Raw genomic sequence first — 23,497 nt, forward strand, 5'->3', positions numbered from 1 at the left:
CATGTCCCATTTAAAGCTTTCTGATCTAGAAATGAATTGTTTCTGTGAACTCTACACAGGGTAATTTGGACTGAGGAGAAATGGAATGCTTCTACCAAGCAAAATTTGTTATGTCAGGGGACCTGACTGTGTCAGAACCTGGTAATACCCTCATGGTGTTATAAAGCATTATATTCCTGTGTAGACAGAACTAACCATGTTACTAAACTGTGTTACAGTCCTGGAATTTACGAGTCTAGAGCAGCCTAACCGTAGTCTGAACCCATGAACTGAACTGCTGCCAACTGCTAGCCAGGATTCAGAAACCAGTCCCTATGCTAAACCTAGCCTGCCCCCACAAACTGCTACCAAACTTTACTCCAGCCTAGGTTAACAATCATCCCCAAACCATATCCTAGCCTGCCATTGCCTACAAATTAGCTCTAAACTAGTCCCAATGTTAACTGTAGCTTGGTCCCAGATACTTGTGCCAGATCTCACACTCACCAGAGCACCCCCCCAACTTTAAACCAGTCTCAACCCGTACCCTAACTTAAGCCTACAAGCTGGTCCCCAATTGGCCCCAAATTCAATCCCATACCATCTCCAGCCCATGAATTTGTCCCAGTTTGAGCCACTTTAACTGCCTGGCAAACCTGGCTTGTGGGATAGCTTTGTGAAAGTCAGGACAGTCCTACAGATTTGGAGACAAGTGGTCAGTGTTTCAGATTTCTGACAGGCTGTAGCCTGGGCAGTGGCACTGGAACACTTTTAAAAGTGGGAGTGCTGAAAGCCAGCTCCCTTGCCCCTGTCTGCGCCTCCCACCCCAGCTGGGGCCGGGAGCAGTGTCGTGTCTCGGGGAGGTTGGACAGAGGTAAGGGGGCAAAGGCTGGGGGCGGGCACGGGGCCAGGAGCGGGGGGGCTGGGTGCAGGGCCCCGGGCACGGGACCAGGGGCCAGCACCCCAAGAGCAGAGCCCCGGGCACAGGGCTAGCGACCAGGGTGCGGAGCCAGTGGCGGGACCCGAGCCCCGCGCGCAGGGCCGGAGAGCGGAGTCCCGGGCCCGGGAGCGGGGCCCTGGCGCGGAGCGCAAGCACGGGGCCAGCTCCGGGCTGGGGCGTGGAGGCCTGGGCGCTGGCCCAGTAGCCCCGCGTAAAACCTGGCGGTGCTGCTGCAGCACCTCCCGCACCCCTAGTTTCCACGCCACGCCTGTGCCTGGGGCGCACTGCCCCATATTCCCTTCTCTTTGGGACAGGGGCACTCGCCATGCCTAGATTTCAGATGCATCAGGATTCTTAGAGTTGATCAGCGTTATGGTGTGAATGAACATGCAGGCCAAGGGAGAGGAGTGTAGCATAAATACTGTGGAGAGAGAGGGGCTGATTGCAAAAGAGCGCTCTCTAAATCTTCACAGCCAGTCCAGAGAACTGCAGTTTACTGTGGAGCCTGAAGAGGGGTTTGCTCAGCTCCGGAGAGCCTCGGCTAGAAGAGAAACTGCCTGCTCCCTCACCTCCCTCAACTAACTTCCGGTGATGTCAGCCTGGAGGAAGTAGCAGTTTGAGTACAAGTCAGTCAGACTGAATGGAGTAAACAGAGAGAGACTCAACGAGGTGAGTTTGCTATTTCTGACAGTGGATCGGTAATCTGCTCAGGCAGCAGTACAGCCTCTTCTGCTTTCCCTTCTCCTCCCACCGCCCTCAGATCGGCTTCTTGCAAAATTTCAAAATTATGTCAAGAAATGTGTGGCAAAGAATAAGAGTTTCTAAGTACCGTGCAGAATAACACAGGCAGCTTGGATAGTATAGTGTTCCTGCTCAGGCTAATTTAAGCCATGTACCTGACCCAGAGGAATCTGTTAGTGTTGTGCCTCTACTTGCCCAGCATATGTGGTATGATCAGCATGTTCATGTGTCTGTGCATCTATCAGCCCTCCTGGGAATGGGAGAAACTGGCCTTCAGATTCATATGACAAACTGGGTTAACAGGCCATTCTGAGCCAGCTCTCGTAGAGGGGAAACACACTGCTAGCTGTCTCTTTGAAAGGGACATATGCATTGTGCATAGGGCATAGGTAAGGCATAGCTGCCATGCTGGATCTTGCTTATCCCTGGGGATTGGATGGAAGTTTCTAACCATACCTTAAAAAAAACAAAAAAGAAAAAAACATCAGTTTGCATTATAGGCAGGGGTTAAGGTCAATTCCAGTTTTCACCCCATGCTTTGAGCATTGGTAGTTCTAATAGCCTGGAAACCATAAGTGCCAAGTTTTAGAAACTAGATCCCTGTGGTGTGATGGTCAGTTTTCCTGGCTGTGTTATAGATTTGACTGGTCATACCAGTTTTTAATTCTTACCAGCAGAAACATATATTTGTTAAATCACAGCACAAAATATTCTTCTGTGCAGAGCCCTCCTGCCTGTTTTTCCTAAGGTTCTGCTTCTTAGAGATCTGCTATTACAAGAGAGAGAACCTTATTTTAGAACCTTTTTTAACTTGTAAAACAGCTGACTTTATTGCAATTTCTAAAACTATGTTCATATGACACTTTCAAAAGCAATTTTTGACAGCTTTTCAAAAATATCATCCTCTGGGGATTTTATAGCCATGAAAAAGTATCTTTTTCATTTTCTGTCAGTGGGATTTTTGCTGTGTCCAAAAAAACAAAACCATTTATAGTGTGGGTAAGTGATAGATAAAATGAGAGAGATAGACACACACACATCTTCCCATTCCCAAAGAGGCTAGATTGTGGCATTTACATCACTATCTTTGGTATGGTGTAATGTGGAGCTGCATCACACCAGGATGTATGCTGGGGAGAAGATGCCATGATGTCTCTGGGCTTCTCTGTGGGCACATTCCTTAGGATGGAGCAGATTCCACCCCTGTTGCACAGGCCCTCCTCTGCAGGCGGATGAAGAATGTGGGTTGCACCACGACCCCCTACCTGCTCCCTACTCCTCCTAACCCATTGTTTTCTGTCTTTGCTCCCTGGTAGGCAGCAGGAGTGAACAGATCCTACACTCCCCAGAGGCCTCTTGTGGGAGGCCCTTATGCAATGGTGCAAAGAGTGGGGGAAACTTCTTGCATGTCCCTCCTTGACTGCACTCACAATATGGCCCAAGATGTTTAACTGGTTCCCCCTGAGCCTCTCTTCCCTCCTGGATCAGAATGAAGTAGCTAATGATGCTCAGAGGGGAACTACAGGTCCTTTCTCCTGTGTGTTACTACAGGTCTGACAGGGTGGGTATATTGCGTGACCCCAAGGATGGTCCGGATTTTGGCCAACGGAGATATTGTACAGGATGATGACCCCCGGGTGAGAGCAAATGCTCAGCACAGGGAGAACACCTCCCGGCAGGTAATGAAACAAAAAAGTGTGAAAAAGTGCAGTGTATTTTTGTAATAGCTTAGATTTTTTGCTCAAGGAAATGAATGTGCATCATGATTTACATCTTCAATGGATGCTTCTTAATTAACATTCCCTTTAAGCTGCGTGCATGTGCGGCTGCACAGCAGTCTGGTACCTACAGCACACCTCACGTGGCTGGAAGCGTGGCCAACAGCTGGGCCCTCCTTCCAGAACCTGCAGCAGCTCCTCTTTTGTGCCATGGCAAACCTCAAGCCAGCAGGGATGGGTAAGGAGAGAGAGTGTGTGTGTGTGTATGTATGTATGTATGTATGTATGTAGAGACAGGAACCATGGTTGCCATTTAGGTAGGGCAGGGGGGTCGCTGTTCATGGAGCCGGCTGTGGAGAGTCTGGTCCCTGCCACTGGGAGCAGCCTCCAAGGGCTACCAGTGCTGAAATGAGCCTGGCCTGTCAGGGAGCTGTGCTGCACCACTGCTGGGGCAGGAGTGTCTGCTCTGTACTCCTGCCTGCTCTGGGCTGCAATGGCAACTCCCTCCCAGGCACCCCGGTTTGGGAGGCAGGATCTTTTGGGAGGGTATGGTGAGGGGCTCCCTCAAGGGCTGAGGCTCCTGGGAAGGAGTGGGTTTAGAAGCTTATGGTAGGAAAGATAGGGGCTCCTGGTTTCCTAACTGTGTGCGTTTTTTAACTCTAAAACTCTTGAAAGTTAATGGGCACTCAGCCACTGCTATGTATACCTGTGTGTCCCAGATGCATATGTATTACTAACGTGTTGTTTTAAAAATCCCTTACACCAGTGGTTCTCAAAACCGATCTGCCGTTTGTTCAGGGAAAGCCCCTGGTGGGCCGGTTTGTTTACCTGCTGCGTCCGCATGTTCGGCCGATCGCAGCTCCCACTGGCCGCGGTTTGCCGCTCCAGACCAATAGGGACTGCGGGAAGCGGCGCGGGCCGAGGGATGTGCTGGCCGCCCTTCTCACAGCCCCCATTGGCCTGGAGTGGCGAACCATGGCCAGTGGGAGCTGCAGTTTGGCCAAACCTGCGGATGCGGCAGGTAAACAAACCGGCCTGGCTCGCCAGGGGCTTTCCCTGAATAAGCGGTGGATTGGCTTTGAGAACCACTGCCTTACACTGTTCAATGCAATATAGTGTAAAAAGATTTTTTTTAAAAGTCTCAGATTGCTACAAAAATGTAGCTCTCACTGGAGTTTGAAACCCATTCAGAGCAAAGAAAATGTAAAGGGAACATTGCTCATAAATTATATATTATATTATATATTATAATGTTCTGTCCAGAGGGCTAGGTAAGACAGAGGGTTGGGAGAAGCAGCATTGCACATTTTACTGCAAAATACTGGAAGAATCTTTGGGGTAGGCAGGGGAAATGACAAGTGCTGGTGTGGGTGCAGAATGTGGGTAGGAATCTGAGTTCACATTAAGGGCCTAACCACCCCTGACCAAGGAAAAACACACAGGAGGGGAAAAGATGCTGCAAATCATGGTGTGCTGTGGCCACTGGGCTCTGTAAGGTGGGCATGTTGTGCTGGAGAATGGAATGACTGTTGAGGCCAGGGATCTGCAGAAAACATTTAAGCTTTCTAATTCCCAGACATCAGTTCAGGGCCAGTTCTAGGGGTGGGTGATCATGGCAGTTGCCTTGGGCGCCAACTTCCAGAGGGCAGAGTACTGCTGTGCTGCTCTTTTCTGTTTGTTTTTGTTTTGCTTGGCTGCTCTGGGAGTGCAGAAAATGTCTGTCATCCTGGCCAACAAAATTCCCGTGGCCATTCCTGCATTGGTTGTCCCTCTGCCAGCCTTCCTGGAACCAGTAACATGGCAGCCTGGCAGTGGGGGAATCTTGTTGCTATCAGCTGTCCTACTGAAGTGGTGCATTGTAAGTCCCTTTGTCGGCAGTTGGTAATGTGCTGGGGGAGCAAATGCTGGTTTGAACAGCGTTGACTCCAGCTTGGATTTCAGAAATCTGGTAGTAGTTAGAGAAGCATGATCCTTGGCTCCACCCCCTTCTCTCCTGGCACACCTCCCCCTCCTCCAGTCCCATAAATCCCTGACCATGCAGAGTTTGGAAGGGCTTCAGGTTCTCAGGGAAGGAGCTGCTATTCCCAGCTGTTTCCACTTGGCTGGGTTCCCCTACACTCGTGTAAGTGGGTGCGTGCGTCTGGCCCCAAGGGATTTACATACAGGGTGAGTGGGTGAAATTGTGTACTGTGAGGTGTAGCCCAAAAGATGCTGTCCCTGTAATTGTTCTAATGTACCCTACTCTCTATTCCTCTCTCCTCACAATTTCAACTTCAGTTTAGAGCATAAAAGCCAAGCAGTTCCTAAGAAATGTTTGTGAAAGCCAGGGCAGTCAGTTGTGGTGCCTGCTCTCTGCCACATTGTCTCTCTCTATGACCACGGGATGATCTTTTACTCTGAATTAAATAAATAGGACCGTTTCTGAGATTTTTTGCCTTGTTGTTTCCTTCAGCTCCCACCCCTTCTGTGAGTCTGATTCAGCGGGCTGAATTTCTTCTCTCTCTTATGTTTGCAGGAGTTTTTCAATGAGGTGCCTAATGCAGGCCGTGCTCCACCGCAGCAGCAGGCTGCCAGGCCGGGGGGGCGCTCTCCGTTTTCGGAACTGAACCAGCAGCTAGTGAACATGGGATTCCCCCTCTGGAGCCTCGGTAACCAGGTGGTGGAGCCGGTGATGTCCATCCTGCTGCTTTTCCTCCTCATGATGGTGGGCGTGCGTGGCCTTCTGTTGGTGGGCCTTATCTACGTGGTCTCACACCTGAGCCAGCGGTGACCGTGCCCTCACACTGGCCACCACTGCTTCCTGCTTGGTGAAAGAAAGACCAGGTTTCCTTGTCAGGCGTGGGTATGTTTGTGAGTGTGCCTCCCACTGAGAGAGAGAGTGTGTGTGTGTGTGTGTGTGTGTGCGCGCACGCGCGCAGGTGCATAGCTGTGTATCCTGAAAGTATCTGTGTGTAGTGCTCAAGGGGAATTGAAGTGTGGAGTTGGGATGCCCAAGGGCACAATCCCCAGGTGTAGCATTTTTTTCTCACATTAAGCTGCTCCTTTCTGAGGGTTGCCCAAGTGAGGCTTGGCTTGCCCAGGAGCTTCAGCCACCGGCTAGAGAGGTCATGCCAGAAGCCCAAACTTTGGTGCAGCTATAGAAAGGGTCTGGCATGTCATGTTGTGTCATCCAGCACTTATCAGATACAGTGCCTAGACCTGAGGGGAACTGAAATGGGAGCTTAATTTACATCTGCAGGTGTGTAGGGCAGTAGGGGTCTCCGAGGAGTAATAAAACAAACATGCATGAATGTGAGACAATTTGAAAATGGCCTGGAGAAGGCAGGGTTTGCTTTGTAATTCCAATCAGATTTTAGAGGTGTATTGGAAGGGAAGTTTAAATTAAAAGGAGAAGAGATATTGACGGGTTTGAACTGACAGCACAGTATATGCTACATCTTAAACATATAGTATTGGAGGGCTATTATAAGGGGCTGAAGGGGGATATTAAAATAGAAAGTGGGGAGACCAGAAAGGAGTTTGAAGAAGATTAAAACAGGGAAGAAGAAAAGTGTGTGTAAAACAGGTGATGTCACCTGTGTTTTTGTCTTGCCTGGGTTGTCCGGGATATTTGTGTTTGAACAAGAACTTGCTCTGGGACGTTGTCACTGTGGGTGATACCTTATACCTGCTGCAATGGGAATGATTCCAACATTGAGTAACTGGGGAAGTTGGGCTTGGAAATGTGTGGATGGAGGAACCAATTTTTAAACAATACAGTCCTTGATAATTTGCAGAAGTGGAAAGGAAACATATCTGCTAAAAACATGTAAGAGCAGGGTTGTATTAGGTCTGGTGTGTTTTAAAACTTTCTTCAATCCCTCTTTAAGGCCAAGAAACATAAGAACTTTCATCTTGATGAGCTGAGAATCAGTGAGCAATATCTCTCCTCTGTCTTATAAATAGGATTGGGCCTCAGCAAAAACAGCAGATCCAGACTTCGGGGGAAGTTCACATCCCGATCTGGATCCATACTTCAGGCCTGTCACTATAGTGGGCCAAACCAGACCACAGAATTTAAATTACCCTGCCCCTCCCCCACAAATTTGTGGAAGTTTGGATTCAGGTCCAAATACAGATCTGAATTGTGACTTGGGACCATATTGGCTTATATCAGCTTTAGTATGTGTGTGCATATGTGTGTGCGTGTGTTGGGGTGGAGAAGCCTTACTGAACACTTGTGTAGCATGCATGGACAAAGTGGTTCTTGTTTTTGTTCAATAAACTGAGTGAAGGAAATTGTGCATCACAAATTGACTGTAAATTTTTGCCTTCCCCAGTGGAGTATAAAAATGCCAAGAGCAACACCTCAAATTCTCCTCTGGTTCCTGTGATAATGAGAACCTTCTGCTAAAACAACAAGGAGAAAAAAACCTGTAACATGACTTTTTATTATAAAATTGAAATTGTTCTGTGATACTAGTACATAAATCTCTTTCCAAACTGCCCGTTCTCTGAATTTCTTGCTGTTCTTGGGCCTGTGGTGAGCATGCCAGAGCCAGTGAAAGTCAGTGATAACTCCCCAAGCAGGGCCCCCACAAATCCCAAGTGCTGGAAAGTCTGGGAAGACACAGCTATGGTTTTAACTGGTGTATTGATTAAATACAACCCTACAAACGAACTGACTAGCTCAGGGGATTGGAATAGCAAGCCCGTCACTCAGATGGAGTCTAAGAGTCTCACAGATAAAGAGCTGAGCCTGAATCTCCCTGAGACTGCCCAGTGACCCAGGCTAGCTTTGTGGGATGGTGCCCTATCATCATGTTGTATTGCATTGTGCTGATGTTTTGGCAGGCTGCTTTGCTTAGGCTGAAGTTTTCAGTCACCCCTTCTAAAACTGAAGCCATCTTTAACTGCAGAGCTTTGGCATTAACTGAAATTTAACTTCTGATGGTCATTTGGTGGCCTATATAAAATGATGTGATGATCTCAGCTCAGTTCCTGATGAACAGCTGTCTAACTTCATAGTAAATGGCACTTATGCTGAGAGTTTCAGCATAGAGATCAAGGACTGAATGGCATTCTGAGACTGAACCATGCACCCCTGGAGGGAATCCCTCCAAAGACAACCTGAGGAATATTGGCAGGTTAGTGCTAGGGTGCGGGGTTTACATGGAGAGTGGGCTAACTGGGGAAGCCAAGTCATTACATTGTGTAGAGATGGAAGGGGCTGACTGGCTTCCTGTATCCCCCTCGAACCCAAGTCAATCTCCCCAGTGGAAAACCAGCATAGGGGACTGATCCCATGGGTTTCTGTGGGGTTTCTTCCTGTCTGCATCACCAGCTCTTCCTCCACAGGGAGGCAGAGCATCTGAGAGGGACTCTGACAGAGATGGGACTTCAACGCTGGGGGCCCCCCATTGTGAGCTCGAGTGACGGAACTAATCCTGTTAGTAAATCATTCCTGCTCTTTCCACAGAAGAGAAGCTCCTTGTGAAAAGAAACAATAAGGGTGAGCATAAGGGATTTGGGTGCTTCTACAACGGTTGTGTTAATCACCAGACCTAATCTCCTAAACGACTGTGTTCCCGTGTCAGGTTGAATTTGAAGCCTGGATGCTCAGAGTAAGTTTGAGGGCTACTGCAGTAGACTCCATTCAGGCAGGAACTTAATGTATCCTAAAAACTGAGTAATTGAAATGAATTAAACCCTGTTAATACCTGCTCCAGCCTGGTTCTTTTGTTACTGTTCCATACCAGCTCCAGTCCTAAACTTCTCACAATACTAGGCTGCTATGTCATTTTTAACATAAGGTAATTTGTCTCCTATACCTCAACAGGCTGAAGGTTGCATTGCAGCTGAAGATGCTGTGTTTTGTAACCTGGACACGCATCCTTCCCCAGCATCCCAGAATTATGTTAAGGGATACTATGCTAGTGGAGGTACTGTCCGTTTTAACCAGGCTATTTTCTGCATTCCAACATCTCAGTCACGTGCTACAAAACATTATGTAGCTGATGTTGTTTAATGAACCATATTATACGTTAACACAGTTTTAAGAGATACTGGGCTTGTAGCAGGCAGATTGAGTGTGACAATTTTGTGATAATTTACATGGGCAAGCATTTGTGAAAGACAAGAGGCAAGCTCCTAGACCAAGGTCAGAGCTTCTTAACACCTTCAACAGAAGAAAAAGGCCATGACTTGCATTGGCTTGCGTTTGCACAAAATCAGTAGAGAAATATCTTTTAGGATCTTTCAATGTTGGAGATTTATTTTGATTCGTATAGAGTAAAATAACAAAGGGGTTGTTGGCCATGCCAGTCTTAAATCCTGGAAAACTAAGACTAGGTAAGTGGATGATGGTGAATGTGCATGCCAGGGGAATGTGTCTGTGTATTTGTGCATGTGTGTTAAGCACACGCCGGGTATGTGTCCTGTTTTACAGGACTGTATTCATGCATGCCTCATACGTGCTAATTTTACATGTCTTCTGCAGGGTCACTCAGCTATTTCCCATATGTGGATGTATGTCAGACATGCATGTCTCTGCTGGTGCTGGCCAGACACATATGCCTTCATGTTGGCGCTCTCTGCACCAATTTCGAACGTATTAATATAATTAATATGCAATTAATTAGTTGATTAATTAACAGAACTCTGTTAAGCTTTAACTCTAAGTAGACCTGATCCATTCAGGGGAGAGGTGGGAGGGATGGAGGGTTTTGACTGGAATTTTGGAATTTGCACCCTTCTCACATACGGGCTCCTTTTCTGCTGGATCTTTTAGCTGAGCTTTCTCTTTTGGGGTGTTTTATAAACACATTCATTCAGCCGTGGCCTTCAGCTTCCTTTTCAGCTTCCCAGCTACTCTGTGTAGTTTGGAGGGTTGCTATTTCTCAGATGGTTAAGGGATGGGCTGAGAAGCGTAATGGATGTGGGTAACAGAGGAAGCAAGCCAGCCCTGTGGGACGGGAGCTGCGCTTATAGAGCAGCGTGGGGTATTGTCAGGGAAGCCTCCAGTTGCAGCTGCCTGCTGCAGTGTGAATAGTTTCACAGCTCACCGAAGAGACGACTGAATTTAATTCAAGATGAATGGGCGCCTCCCCAATATAGATGACATTTTCATTGCAAGCTAACAAAGGGAGAAATCCAATTACATCACAAAGGGGCTCCCTAATAGGCCATGCAGCCTGTGTGTGTGGTGGGGCTAGAGGCTTCTGCGCCACAACAATCCATTGCAGAGGGAAGCCATGCAAGCCATCCATCAGCCACACAAAGCAGGGGGAGAGAAACACTCACCCAACCTTTTTGTGTGTGGGACTAAAAGAGCATCATTTGAAAGTCCAAGAGACACAGAGATTGAGTGAGCAGCCTTTAGCGGGGAAGGGGTTTAGAGTGTCCTTTCCAACCAAGCAGTGCATGTGCGTGCAAGTGTGTTTACATTTTAACCCCTGTTTTGTGAGTCCTTAAATGTGGGGTTCAGGAATCCAGGCTCTAAAACTCTTCCCCCCCCCCCTTTTGCTCTTAAGTTTCTTCCCTCCCTTCTCCGTCTCAATCAAGCAACTGGAGTCCTGGTGTCAGCAGCCAGGACTGAACTGAAGTCCAAGGAGCTGCATCTATTTATGCCATGGTTGCATTTGGCCTTTTGTTTCTTTCTTCTCCTTCCTTCACCCTTTCCCCCCTTTTTCCCTTTCAGTCTTTCCCCCCCTGAGAATCTCTCATTTATGCTATTTTATTTGAGTTGTTATACTGCACCCATCACCCTCTTATATACTCCCCCTACCCCACTGTTCCCCAACCTTGCAACAAAATCCGTAAATCCTCATTCAGTTTTTGTTAGCAGGTAAAAAATACCTGGTACTAGGTCACTGAAATAAAAGGATGAATGCAGCTTGAGAGAGAGGGGAAGTCTGGCTGTTGCACAAAGACTCTAATTGCAACACCTGTAACCTGCTTTTGTCCACAGGTAATGAAAGACTTTACATGCATCTTGGAAGTTGATTGGTATGTAAAGTCCCAGGATAAAAACAAGATTTTTTTCTATGAGCTGGGGACATATCAGTTGGAAGTGACAGAGGAGGAGAAAGACTTGGGTGTATTGGTTGACCACAGGATGACTATGAGCTGCCAATGTGATGCGGCTGTGAAAAAGGCTAATGCAGTCCTAGGATGCATCAGGTGAAGTATTTCCAGCAGAGATAGGGAAGTGTTATTACCATTATACAAAGCACTGATGAGACCCCATCTGGAATACTGTGTGCAATTCTGGTCTCCCATGTTTAAGAAAGATTAATTCAAACTGGAAAAGGTGTAGAGAAGGGCTACTAGGATGATAAGAGAAATGGAAAGCCTACCTTACAAGTGGAGATTCAAGGAGCTTTTCTTGTTTAGTCTGACCAAATGAAGGCAGAGGGTAGACATGATTGCTCTCTATACATACATCAGAGGGATAAATACCAGACAGGAAGAGGAGTTATTTAAGTTAAGCACCACAAGAACAAATGGATATAAACTGGTCATCAACAAGTTTAGGCTTGAAATTAGATGAAGGTTTCTAACTATCAGAGGAGTGAAGTTCTGGAACAGCTTTCTAAGGGGAGCAATGGGGACAACAAAACCTAACTGGCTTCAAGACTGAGCTTGATAAGTTTATGGAGAGGATGGTATGATGAGACTGCCTACAGTGGCATGTGGCCCACATGTGACTGCTAGTAGCAAATATCCCCAATGGCTGGTGATGGGGCATTAAATTGGGAGGGCTCTGAGTCACTACAGTGAATTCTTTCCCAGGTGTCTGGCTGGTGGGTCTTGATTACATGCTCATGGTCTCCATAATTGGGGTCAGGAAGGAATTTCCCCCCAGTAGAGACCCTATGTGTTTCTTTTACCTTCCTCTGCAGCATGGGGCACAGGTCACTGGCAGGTTTAAAGTAGAGTAAATTCTCAGTAACTTGAAGTCTTTAGATCATGAGTTGAGGATTTCAGTAGCTCAGCCAGAGGTTGTGTGTCTATTACAGGAATGGGTGGGTGAGGTTTTGTGGCCTGCAATGTGCAGGAGGTCAGACTAGATGATCACAATGGTTCCTTCTGACCTTAAAATCTATGAGGATATGTCAGATCGAACACGCCTAGGTAGAAGCATTTTTTTCTCTTTAATAAACAAAAAGGGAAAATTTGCTGCTCATAGAAGTGAGGGACAAAGCTTAGTGCAGTAGGTATTGTGCAAGCTTACCCTGCCCTCAATTCTTGCCAAGGCATCTCAGTCCTTACCTGCACTGACTTCTACTATTGTAAACCTGAGCATAGACTGCCAATCCTACTGAGGGGTGTAATGAGGTTTTGTCAAAACAGAACCATTTGCTGTAGGGTGTGGATTTGATGATTTTCCCCTGAACATCATTAAATTAAAATATTAAAATTAAATAAATAAAAGCATTAAATTAGGAATATTAAAACATCACTGGAGATATGTGGATTTTCTACAGAATTCTTTAAAATCATTGGCCTTCCGGATGCATGGGGATGGTCAAATAGGGGACATCTTTGGCTTGAGCCTAGTAGGAGAGTGGAAACCAGAACTGGATATGAGTGGAGAAGAGATGGGGAAATCAGCATTCTTCTCTCTGGATTTGGTACAGATCTAACTACACAATCCAGATCCAGTTCAGATGCTTCCTATAAAACCAAACAGTGAATTTTTGGTTAGTGTTTTGATACCTAGCATCTGTTCTGAATCTGTGCCATGTGAAATGCGATGTGAGTTACAGATGGAAAAGACCTGTTCAATGATCTAGTCTACCCTCTTTTTCCAAAAATCCTGAGAGAGGGTAAAATTTTCAAAAGCTCCTAAGTGACTTAGAAGCCTTAGTCCCATTGACTTTCAATGAGAGTTATTCCCCTAAGTGCCCAAGTAATTTTGGAAAACAGGATTCAGTCTCCTAAGTCACTTAGGCACTTTTGAAAATTTTACCCATGGTGTATCAGATTGTAAATCGATACTGTACTTGCTCACTCACCAGGCCAGAAAGGAATGCAGAGAAAATGAAAAAATCTGGTTCTGACTTGATTCTGGCCATGGGAGATGGGCACAGAGTGGTCACGTGACTTTGGTAACCAGGGAGAAAAGGAGCACTCCTGAGTCATTTCTTCTTTGTGGGTCAAGAGTCAGGGAAAGAGAAACAGAACAGTAAGGACTGAGGCCCAGATCTTCAAAGGGATTTAGGGGCCTAACTACCTCTCTGGGGAGAAGATGAGAGAACAAACACCACATGACTGATGTATAGTCACATTGCTTAGCATACTTCTGGAAGGCACTCAGCAACTATGGTGATAGGGTTGCCAGCAGAAATATGGGGCAGACCTCAGATGTTCCAAGTCTTGACTTGAGCCTCTGGGGGAGAGTCCTTTCTCTGCCCCTTTCCTTGCAAGGGGTTCTCTCTCTCTTCAGAACCCAGGCCTGTGGTGCCTGTTCAGGTTCTGTGTGGGTGCTGGGAGCTGAGTTGGAGGCTGACGTTGATGGTCTCTGCCTGTGGCAGTGCTGTGCACTGCCAAGGATCAGGGCTGAAAGAAGGGGTGTGGCCTGGAGGAAGACAGGCATTGAAGGAGGCTTTGCTGCTACCACCAGGGGCACCATTAAAGATTTCAATGGGAGGGGCAACTTTCAGAGGGGCTGCCAGGCCAAATTTGAGTGGCATTGACATCCTGCGCGCCAGGTCAAGTTGCCAGCTTTACAAAGTGAAGTGCCAGAGCACGGCTCTGTCCTGGATTTCAGACTCCAGCATGATTACCCAGACTGCTCCAGCAGCACTACACTCTTGGTTGGAATATGGGATACAAGGTGTCCCACCCTGATTTAGTATGGAACAGGCAATTTTTTATTTAAATAAGGGACGTCCATTGTAATATGGGACTTGGCAACCCTGTATGAGTGCAATATAAGAACCTATATATACTAGAACTCCCACTGATTTCTGATTCACTGTCCTTTGGAGCATGATGAACTCAATGTGATGGGATGGCTGGCAGGAAACATTGAATCAGAGTGCCATCTGGTGGATCTGGAGATGTCAGTACATTTTATGCCATTTGTTGTATAATTTGAATGAAATAGTTGCAAAAATGCGACTATTCCATCCCTTTAAAATAGGTTTTATATAGAGCTGCATCTCCTTCTTCTCATCCCATCAACTGGGATCAAGTTTTTGTGCAAGTATATGCCACCTTTCTCTATCCAAAGTGGCAATAAGGTCCATTTCCTTACCATCGTCTTTGATGCAATCCATCCATCACTTCCTTGGTTTTCTTCAGGTCTCTTTCCTGTCACCCTCTCCTGCCATGCTATCATCACCAGGTCATCTTCAGGTACCCGAACCACTGGAGTTATGTTTCATGGATTTTGTCAGCCACATCTTAGACTTTGACCTCCATCCTAATACTTTTATTATGATAGCTGTCTCTTAGTGCATCTCCTATTATGGCACAAAGACATCTCAAACACCTATAGGCCTTGAGCCTGCTGTCTCTATTACCCCTGCTTCTGCTCCATAAAGAAGGAGCACCACTGTTCTATAGAGTTGGCTTTTAGTTAGGGTGACCAGACAGCAAGTGTGAAAAATTGGGATGGCGGGGGGGAGTAATAGGCATCTATATAAGACAAAGCCCCAAATATCGGGACTGTCCCTATAAAATCGAGACATCTGGTCCCCCTACTTTTAGTGACATATGTTGTCTGAGATCTTATTCCACAGTCTTTCAGCATGCTTCAAGCTGGATTGTATCTCATAATCTTTTGAACTGGTCAGTCTGGTTTAGTCTCACTCATTAGTCTCTATGTTCACTTTCCTTGTGACACCTCTACAGACCCACATGACCTCAGTCCTAGTCATGCTCACTTTCAACCCACTCCAATTTAGTCGGTAATCCTCTACACCTTCTTTTGAGGATGCCATATTGCTATGTCATATGCATATAGGAGGTCTCACTTTTTCCCATTGGGATCTTTCTGCTGACTTAGTCGATGAATATGAGACACAGCTGTGGATTTAGGGCCGACCTCTCGTGCAGTCTGACTTTCACTTCAAAGTGAGCCCTATTGCATTGTTACACAGAAATGCTGTGCAGCGTACATACCATATTAGAATGTATAGAATATATTCATTTCCTTCAAAGGAGGGCAGGGAGTGATTTCTTACATTGTGGTCTATCGGTAATCTCTTCATCTGTTTGTAATCTAATCTAATTCTAATGCACCCATCCCTCTGCTAGCTGGGCACAAAGAACAAAGTGAACAGAAGCACATTCTCCGCCCAGAAAGGACACCTATCCTCCACAACTCCTATTTCTTTTACTAAATGGGAGAATTTTATTTTCCCAGGAGAAACACTGCCGAGATAGTCTTTTCTAAGTTGTTGGTCTTTATCAGGCATCTATATGTGACCCTGAAACATGCTCCTCAGCGCTGCACTATTACACTTGCAGACTTGTTCCTGAGAACTGGTTGAAGCGAGCAGTGGATATTGTATGATTATTTTTATATCACCTGCCCCTTTCTGGAATGCTCTTGCTAAAAAGGATTGCATTACTGGCTCAGATATGAGGTATTAGCAGCTATGTGTGATGGTCCATTGGCTGGGACACTGGCCTAGGAGTTGGGAGACCTGAGTTTTATTCCCTGCTTTGCCACAGACTTCCAGTGTGACTCTTGGCAAGTCACTTAGCAGCTCCATGCCTCAGTTCCCTATCTGTAAAATAGGGATAATAGCACTGCCCTAACTCACAGGGTGTTATGAGGATAAATACATTAAAGATTGTGAGATAAAGAGGGCAGATGAGCATGCATTTTCCATTTACTACCAATAGGTGGTGCTGGCCTCCCAGCTGCTGACTTGTGTTTGTTCAGTGAAGGCGCAATTTCAGAGGTGACATTCATAAATGAAGCAGAGTGACAAATGGGTCTCTTTTACGATCATACAATCCTGCATAGAATAAGCCTCCCTTGGCTCCTTGGAACCTGCACTCCAATGAGCAATTAAAATAATTTGTCAACCTCCTTCTTGCTGTGGTTTTGCTGCTGAAAAGTGGTGGTTTATGGCACCAGCAGGATGGGGGTCCAGTGTCAGGCTGTAAGAAGCTTCCATCCTGCTTCAATACCAGTTTAGTGATCAAAAGATCACTGTAAAGCAAGAATAAAGTTCGTCTGCTGGCTTGTTTCTGTGACCTGGGCTCCCTGAGGAGCTTCAGTACATGCCTTCCAGCTGCCTCTCTGAGTGGGACTGAGGCAAAGAGGGGTAACGTGCTACCGTCTCTCTAGGGGTGTGAGCTGAGCCAGGAGTGGCAGCCTCAGCCTCTTCTTCTGACTGGAGTATGAGCAATGCCCCAACACTAACCTTGCTGATCTCTGTGATGAGGGATGATGGCTGCAAAATGCAGCGCTTTTGGGAGATTCTGCAGGGGCTAAGCCACCTAGTTATCACTGAAAAGTAAGATACAGGTTGAATTATACAGACGGACCTAAGCATGCAGGTCTGAACTTCGCCAAAGATTTTCTCCATTCTTCTGTGTTTCTTGTGCTCTCTTCCATTTCCCTTGTTTTCTGGGATGAGGCAGTAGAAGATGTCATAAGGTATTTCCATGTGAGCAGAGGTGGAAACTAGGCACAATTGACTGGCTAGCAGGGAGACAGCAAGACCTGCACCCCTTTTTCCCTCAATGAACTATCAGCAAGGTCTGCTAAGAGGGTGAGAAGAAGGTAATGGGAAGCAAAGGATAGACTTGGGGAAGGTAAAAGAAACTCGTTAGACTTAGAGGAAGGATGGAGCTGGATGAGACTTGGAGAATAAAGGAGATAAAAGAGAACCAAACTGAGCAGCATAAATAAATGAGGGTAGGTCTACACTGCAGCTGGGAGTGTGTTTCCCAGTGTAGTAGACAGCCAGGTGGTAGCGCTGCTGGAGCTGCTGCACTAAAAGTACCAGTGTGGGTGCAGCGTCTCAAGCTAGCCCCCCGAATACACACAGGGATGGGGGTGAGGGCTTCTACTTGGGCTGCTAGCCTGAGCCGCTGCCTCTGCTGCTGCAGCCATGCTACTATTTGAAACACACTAGCTTGAGCTGAGCACGTGCATGTCCAGCTATCTGCACTGGGAAGGATGCTCCCAGCTGCTGTGTAGACATACCTATAGAGTGCAACCCCCCTGCATCAGAGACAGGTCTTACTCTCTTTCTCCAGCATCCTGCACGCCAAGGCGGTATAGATAGTAAGAAATAAATAATTCAATTGGACTTGGAATCCTTATTTAGTTCCCCTATCATCTGTGAAAACAGATGATGCTGTTCTCCTCCATGGTCATCCAAACATCCAGATCACTCTGAACATTATTATTTCCTGCTTATATTATGGATGCACCCAGAGGCACTAGTCAGTATCAAAGCTGCACTGGGCCAGGCAAACACACATGAAGACGGGAGTGTCTGCCCCGAAGAGTTTACATTCTACAAAAATGAGCTGACTATCCTTAAGGGTCAAGTCAAATTTTCCTTGACCCCTCCATGGTATGGGAGAGACATAAAACACCCCTAGCGGGCTGCTTCTGGATGGGACAATGACAATCTTTTTTTCTTTATTCTACACAAATTTTTGTTTGCCTCATGATATGGAATGATGAAACTGCCGGAAGAATGATTCTGGACCACTTCCCAATGTTTCCTTAGACCATTTATGAGCTACATGTCACAGGCTGTCAGCATAACCTATGCGGTTTGTGTATCCACATCTAATGGCTGTTCCACAAATGATATCTAAAGGATACTTTTAGCAGACACTGTAGAGCTGATGCTTTTAGTTTTTGTGGGATCAGGTTCAATCTGTAGTAATGGCCATTACAGCAATCCAGAATGCAGTACTAATCACACATTTCTCAAGCCAACAGTTTATGCTCCATCCAGAGGTGCTGGCCAGATATATGATATTAAAGCTACAGGGCTGGAGTCTTCTACTTATGGCAGTGTAAATCAGCTGTATCTCACCTGAAGTCAGGGGAGTCACACCTAGTAGAACTGGTGTCAACCAGGGGAGAAGCTGGTTCACTGTATCTTCACTGCACAAGTGTGACTACTTTGTTAATGGGCAGTAACTTGTAGAGGTTGCTCCCCCCTTTCACTCTTAATGATCAAGCCACGGCTGTTGTATATGTTGGCATGACAAGACAGAGGTCATGTGATACCGTCTACCCAGCAGGATGCAGGCTTTATTTGTCATAGTTAATAAGTAATACCAGGAAATGAGAAAGGGGAGCTAACCATAAAGTGGGGTCTCAGTGGGCAATTCAGTGACACAACCGGCCCTTTGTTCTTAGTGTCTCAAACCATCAGTGCTGTTTCAAGAAGGTAAACACACTGTTTCAGTTACCCACCCTCTTCCCAGCACAGTCCTGCAATAAATGAACGCCAGAGAGTTTCTCCCAAATGCCTCATCCCCGCCACATCTGCTGATACTAATTGGGATTTATATAGGAAGGCTGTTGTTTTGATGTGGTTTCCATGACAATGGTGCCTCTCTTTTGGCTTGGAGGTCCCCAGCCTGGGCAGGTTGCCGCAGGACCCTCACTTCATTTGTAAGTGAGTTGTAGGGTTGCTCTTGGGGAATTCCTCCTGGTATAGATGATATTTTTCCATGACCCTAATTATTAGTTGACCTTTGGAGGAGATAATTACATATGAAAAATAATGTTATTTTCTTCCCATTGCCCATATGGGTCTCTCGGAAACCCCTTCTTCCTGTACATCAGATATTTATTATAGTGACAAATCCCTGACAATTTTGAGCTAGTCCATTCACTATGATATGCCCTGTACTGTATTTTCCATGTATTTAGCCAATATATATGTCATCGGTAGCGATGGGTGCATACTGTGAAAAAGTATTTATAAATAGTAGTCTGACTGAAAACCACAAATTAATTTCCCTGGGATTCAAGGGCCAGTCTTTTATCTGCTTGTGGCGGTGTATGCACACCCCATCTCCTGTCGGGGTGGATAGTGGGTGTGCTGACACCATGGTTACAGGCTATCAGACTGTCTGGGGCCTCACCACAATGAGATCCAATAGTCAGAGTCCATACAGCGGCCCCCAGCATGGCCTAGTGGCCGGAATCCATACAACGCCCGCCCCAGGCACAGGGCAGCATGGCCTCGCAGCCAGAGTCCATACAGCAGCCCTGAGCACAGAGCAGCGTGGCCTAGTGGCCAGAGTCTATACAGCACCGCCAGGCATAGGGCAGGATGGCCTAGCAGCCAGAGTCCATACAGCACCCCCAAGCATAGGGCAGGATGGCCTAGTGGCCAGAGTCTATACAGCACCCCCGGGCACAGGACAGGATGGCCTAGGGGCCGGAGTCCATACAGCGCCCCCCGGGCACAGGGCAGGATGGTCTAGCAGCCGGAGTCCATAGAGCCACCCCCGGGCACAGGGCAGCATGGCCTAGGGGCCGGAGTCCATACAGTGCCCCCCGGGCACAGGGCAGGATGGTCTAGCAGCCGGAGTCCATAGAGCCACCCCCGGGCACAGGGCAGTGCAGTCTAGTGGCTGGAGTCCATACAGCAGCCCCCAGGCACAGGGCAGCATGACCTAGTGGCCGGAGTCCATACAGCAGCCCCTGGGCACAGGGCAGCATGGCCTAGGGGCCGGAGTCCATACAGCGCCCCTGGGCACAGGGCAGGATGGTCTAGCAGCTGGAGTCCATAGAGCCACCCCCGGGCACAGGGCAGCATGGCCTAGTGGCCGGAGTCCATACAGCAGCCCCCGGGCACAGGGCAGCATGGGCTAGTGGCCAGTGTCTCTACAGCTGCCCCCAGATAGAGGGCAGCATGGCCTAGCAGCTGAAGTGCATAGAGTGCCCCCGCTCCCCAGGCAGAGGGCAGCATGGCCTAGTGGCCAGTGTCCATACCGCAGCCTCCCAGCCACAGGGCAGCATGGCCTAGCAGCCGGGGTCCCAGAGCCTGGGGGTCCAACCTGAGCCGGAATAGCTACACTGCAGTTAAACAGCCCTGTAGCCTGAGCTCCAGGAGCCAGAGTCAGCTGACATGGGCCAGCCATGGTTGTTTAATTGCAGTGTAGCCATAGCCTAAGTGACAGCAGGAGAAGTTCTCTGCTGGTGTATATGGGGTAACACTCCAGTGAAGTCAATTCAGCTACACCACTGACACTAGCAGAGCATTTGGCCCATGATTTAAGTAAGTTTTTAAACTACTAAGCCAGGGTTCTGATTCCAAAACTGTTTATTGTCTCAGGAACAAGGTGAGGAAAGGTGTGGCTTGATTTTTCCTGCAAGAGGTTCATGCAACAATTGGATTGCTTTTAGCCTGACGTTACCAGCCACTTGAAAGGAGGACTAAGAGCATTAGGCACTCTTCCATTTCACCAGTTAAATATCTTTGATACTGTACATTTCATCCCAAAGCACTTGGCAAAGTCCACACTGCATACATAGGTATCACTTCACCTACCACTGAAATGTAGCAGGGTGAAGGGCAACAAAAAAGAGTGATGGGAAATTATGGCCAAGAAACCAGGACAAACTTCTGCTTCTACAAAAAGTGCTAACTGATCTTTATTGTACATACAAGGCGGGACAGGATCTCATTTTCTAAAGTCTTTTATGAAAGATCCACACCCACGGAAAACTAGATAGAACTAAGGTACCTTGGAAGGAGCAAGGGTTGAGTAGGCCCTGTCTGGATTTGATCCTGAAGTTACTGGGAGTCTAGGTATTTCAAACCTAATGTTTAAGTCATTAAACTCTCCCCTATTAGACAGAGTAATGATAAATTACAAGAGAACACAAACTGAATCTAAGAAAGAACCTGGAACTCAGGGCATTCAGTTAAGAGAAGCCCCTTTACACAGAGGGCAGTTAATATATAGAACAGACACTAGCAAAGGCAGCAGTATAAGCCCTAAGCAGAACCACATTCAATAGATTCAGACAAGCCCTTAGAAGGAAAAATATATCACAGGGAAGGTAAAATGTTAGACAGCTAACTGGAAAGACATGAATTAGTCTGGTTACATGGCTCCTTGCAGTCTAAAACAATGCAAGTTCTATATCAAGCATTTGTTCTGCCAAAAGATGGCTAAAATTGGGGTTAGAGATTTTAACGTGGATTTTCTGACGTCCTAGAATCCCAAATGGATCAGCTGGGAATTATTAAGCCTCTCCCAGTGACCCATCCCTTCCCCTTGGCAATGATGAAAAAAATATTTCCCTGTTCCCCTTCTCCGCTGTCGTAGAAATCCTGCAAAGCCATAGTAAGATGGAGGCCAATGTGTGACTAAGCTTTGACAATGTCCAGGACTGGCCAGGATGTTTCCCTGCAGGTACTGCTGTGACACTCGCAGACCAGGCGCCAGCTCATGGCAAGGTCCCCATGTTTCAAATGAATAGGGCCCTACCAAATTCATGGCCATGAAAAACGCGTCACGGGCTGTGAAATCTGGTCTTCCCCTGTGAAATCTGGTCTTTTGTGTGCTTTTACCCTATACGATACAGATTTCATGGGAGAGACCAGTGTTTCTCAAATTGGGGGTCCTGACCCAAAAGGGAGTTGCAAGGGGGTTTCAAGGTTATTTTAGGCAGGGGGTCACAGTATTGCCACCCTTACTTCTGCGCTGCCTTCAGAGCTGGGCGGCTGGGGAGCCGCAGCTGCTGGCTGGGCACTCAGCTCTGAAGGCAGTGCCCCGCCAGCAGCGGTGCAGAAGTAAGGGTGGCAATACCATACCATGCCACCCTTAATTCTGCACTGCTGCCTTCAGAGCTGGCTGGCTGGAGAGTGGCAGCTGCTGACTGAGGGCCCAGCTCTGCAGGCAGCAGTGCAGAAGTAAGGGTGGCAGTACCATGCCATGCTATCCTTATTTCTGCACTGCTGCTGGCAGCAGCACTGCCTTCAGAGCTGGGATCCTGGCCAGCAGCTGCCCCTATCCAGCTCTGAAGGCAGTGCCACCGCCAGCAGGAGCGCAGAAGTAAGAGTAGCAGTACCGCAACACCCCCTCTACAATAATCTTGCAACCTGCCCCCACAACTCCTTTTTGGGTCAGGATCCCTACAATTACAACATGGTGAAGTTTCAGATTTAAATAGCTGAAATCATTAAATTTATGATTTTTAAAACCCCATGTCTGTGAAATTGACCAAAATGGACTGTGACTATGGAAGGGCCCTCCAAATGAACACTGATGGATACATAGCTGGAATCTGTCTGGCTCACTTGTGGGTTAATATTGATAAGATAGATACATTAGAACCTCAAGGATACGAACACTAATGTTATGGACTGACTGGTCAACTGGACACCATGGGGAGCCAGAAGTAACCAATCAGACAGCAGCAGAGACCAAAAAAAAAAAAAAAGCCAAGACTGTACTATGCCTGTCTTGCATCTTAAAGGTAGGCACATCTGGGCTGCCTGTCCCCATCCCTACCCCCTAATCACCATGGCGCAGGACAGACACTTACAGGTGGTGAACCCTGTTTTCCCCTCTCCCTCCCCTCTGTCTGGGATGGGGACAAGCTTGCAAGCTCAGAGCCTAGGAAAGAAACTTCCCGAGCTGCTACTGAAACCTGGCCTGGAGTGTAAGCTGCTGGAGCCAGAGCCTGAGCTCCTGCCTGCATGCTGTGCTCTGGAGCAGCTGCTCAGTTTTAAAGGGCCACAGCCTGCACCATGCGCCCACTGAGACTGCAGCGCCCCACAGTGCCTCACTCATCACCCTTGCAGCCAGGGGCTAGAACCAGCTGCCTGTCCCCGCCCCCACTTGCCGGGCATCCACTGCAGAGCTGTGAGTCCCCGCTCCCGCTCCGAGCAGTCTGCCCTGAGGAGCATCCCATAACGGCTTGTTCAGAGTTACGAACATTTCAGAGTTATGAACAATCTCCATTCCTGAGGTGTCCGTAACTCTGAGGTTCTACTGTATTAGAATTATGAGAAAGTGTTTTGGGTTTAGACTCTATTGAATGCTTGTGAGTTGCTGCATGCAGTAATGTTACGTGTAATATCTGTGTTCCATACTGTAATGCAGTGGTTCTCAGCCAGAGGTACATGTACCCCTGGGGGTACACAGAGGCCTTCTAGGGGGTACATCAATTCAT

At 47.3% G+C, this 23,497-nt stretch overlaps 1 protein-coding gene across 1 annotated transcript; it reads left to right on the forward strand.

Annotated features, from left to right (window-relative positions):
• Window positions 1-764: 764 nt before the first annotated feature.
• Window positions 765-7,865, forward strand: FAM241B (family with sequence similarity 241 member B). Its single transcript, XM_054034071.1, has 4 exons — window positions 765-853; window positions 1,393-1,588; window positions 3,212-3,339; window positions 5,894-7,865. Exons 3-4 carry the CDS (start codon window positions 3,247-3,249, stop codon window positions 6,146-6,148), a joined length of 348 nt encoding a protein of 115 aa, XP_053890046.1. The 5' UTR covers window positions 765-853; window positions 1,393-1,588; window positions 3,212-3,246; the 3' UTR covers window positions 6,149-7,865.
• The last annotated feature ends 15,632 nt before the right edge of the window (window positions 7,866-23,497 follow it).

This window comes from Malaclemys terrapin, chromosome 7 (genome assembly GCF_027887155.1).
Source record: "Malaclemys terrapin pileata isolate rMalTer1 chromosome 7, rMalTer1.hap1, whole genome shotgun sequence".
Classification (NCBI taxonomy): Eukaryota; Metazoa; Chordata; order Testudines; family Emydidae; genus Malaclemys; species Malaclemys terrapin.

What these genes read in the sequence shown, in the direction of transcription:
- FAM241B (XM_054034071.1), top strand. Translation starts at nt 3,247, where the DNA reads ATGGTCCGGATTTTGGCCAACGGAGATATTGTACAGGATGATGACCCC. An exon ending in GGGAGAACACCTCCCGGCAG is followed by an intron (nt 3,340 to 5,893) that starts GTAATGAAACAA and finishes TTATGTTTGCAG; the next exon opens with GAGTTTTTCAATGAGGTGCC.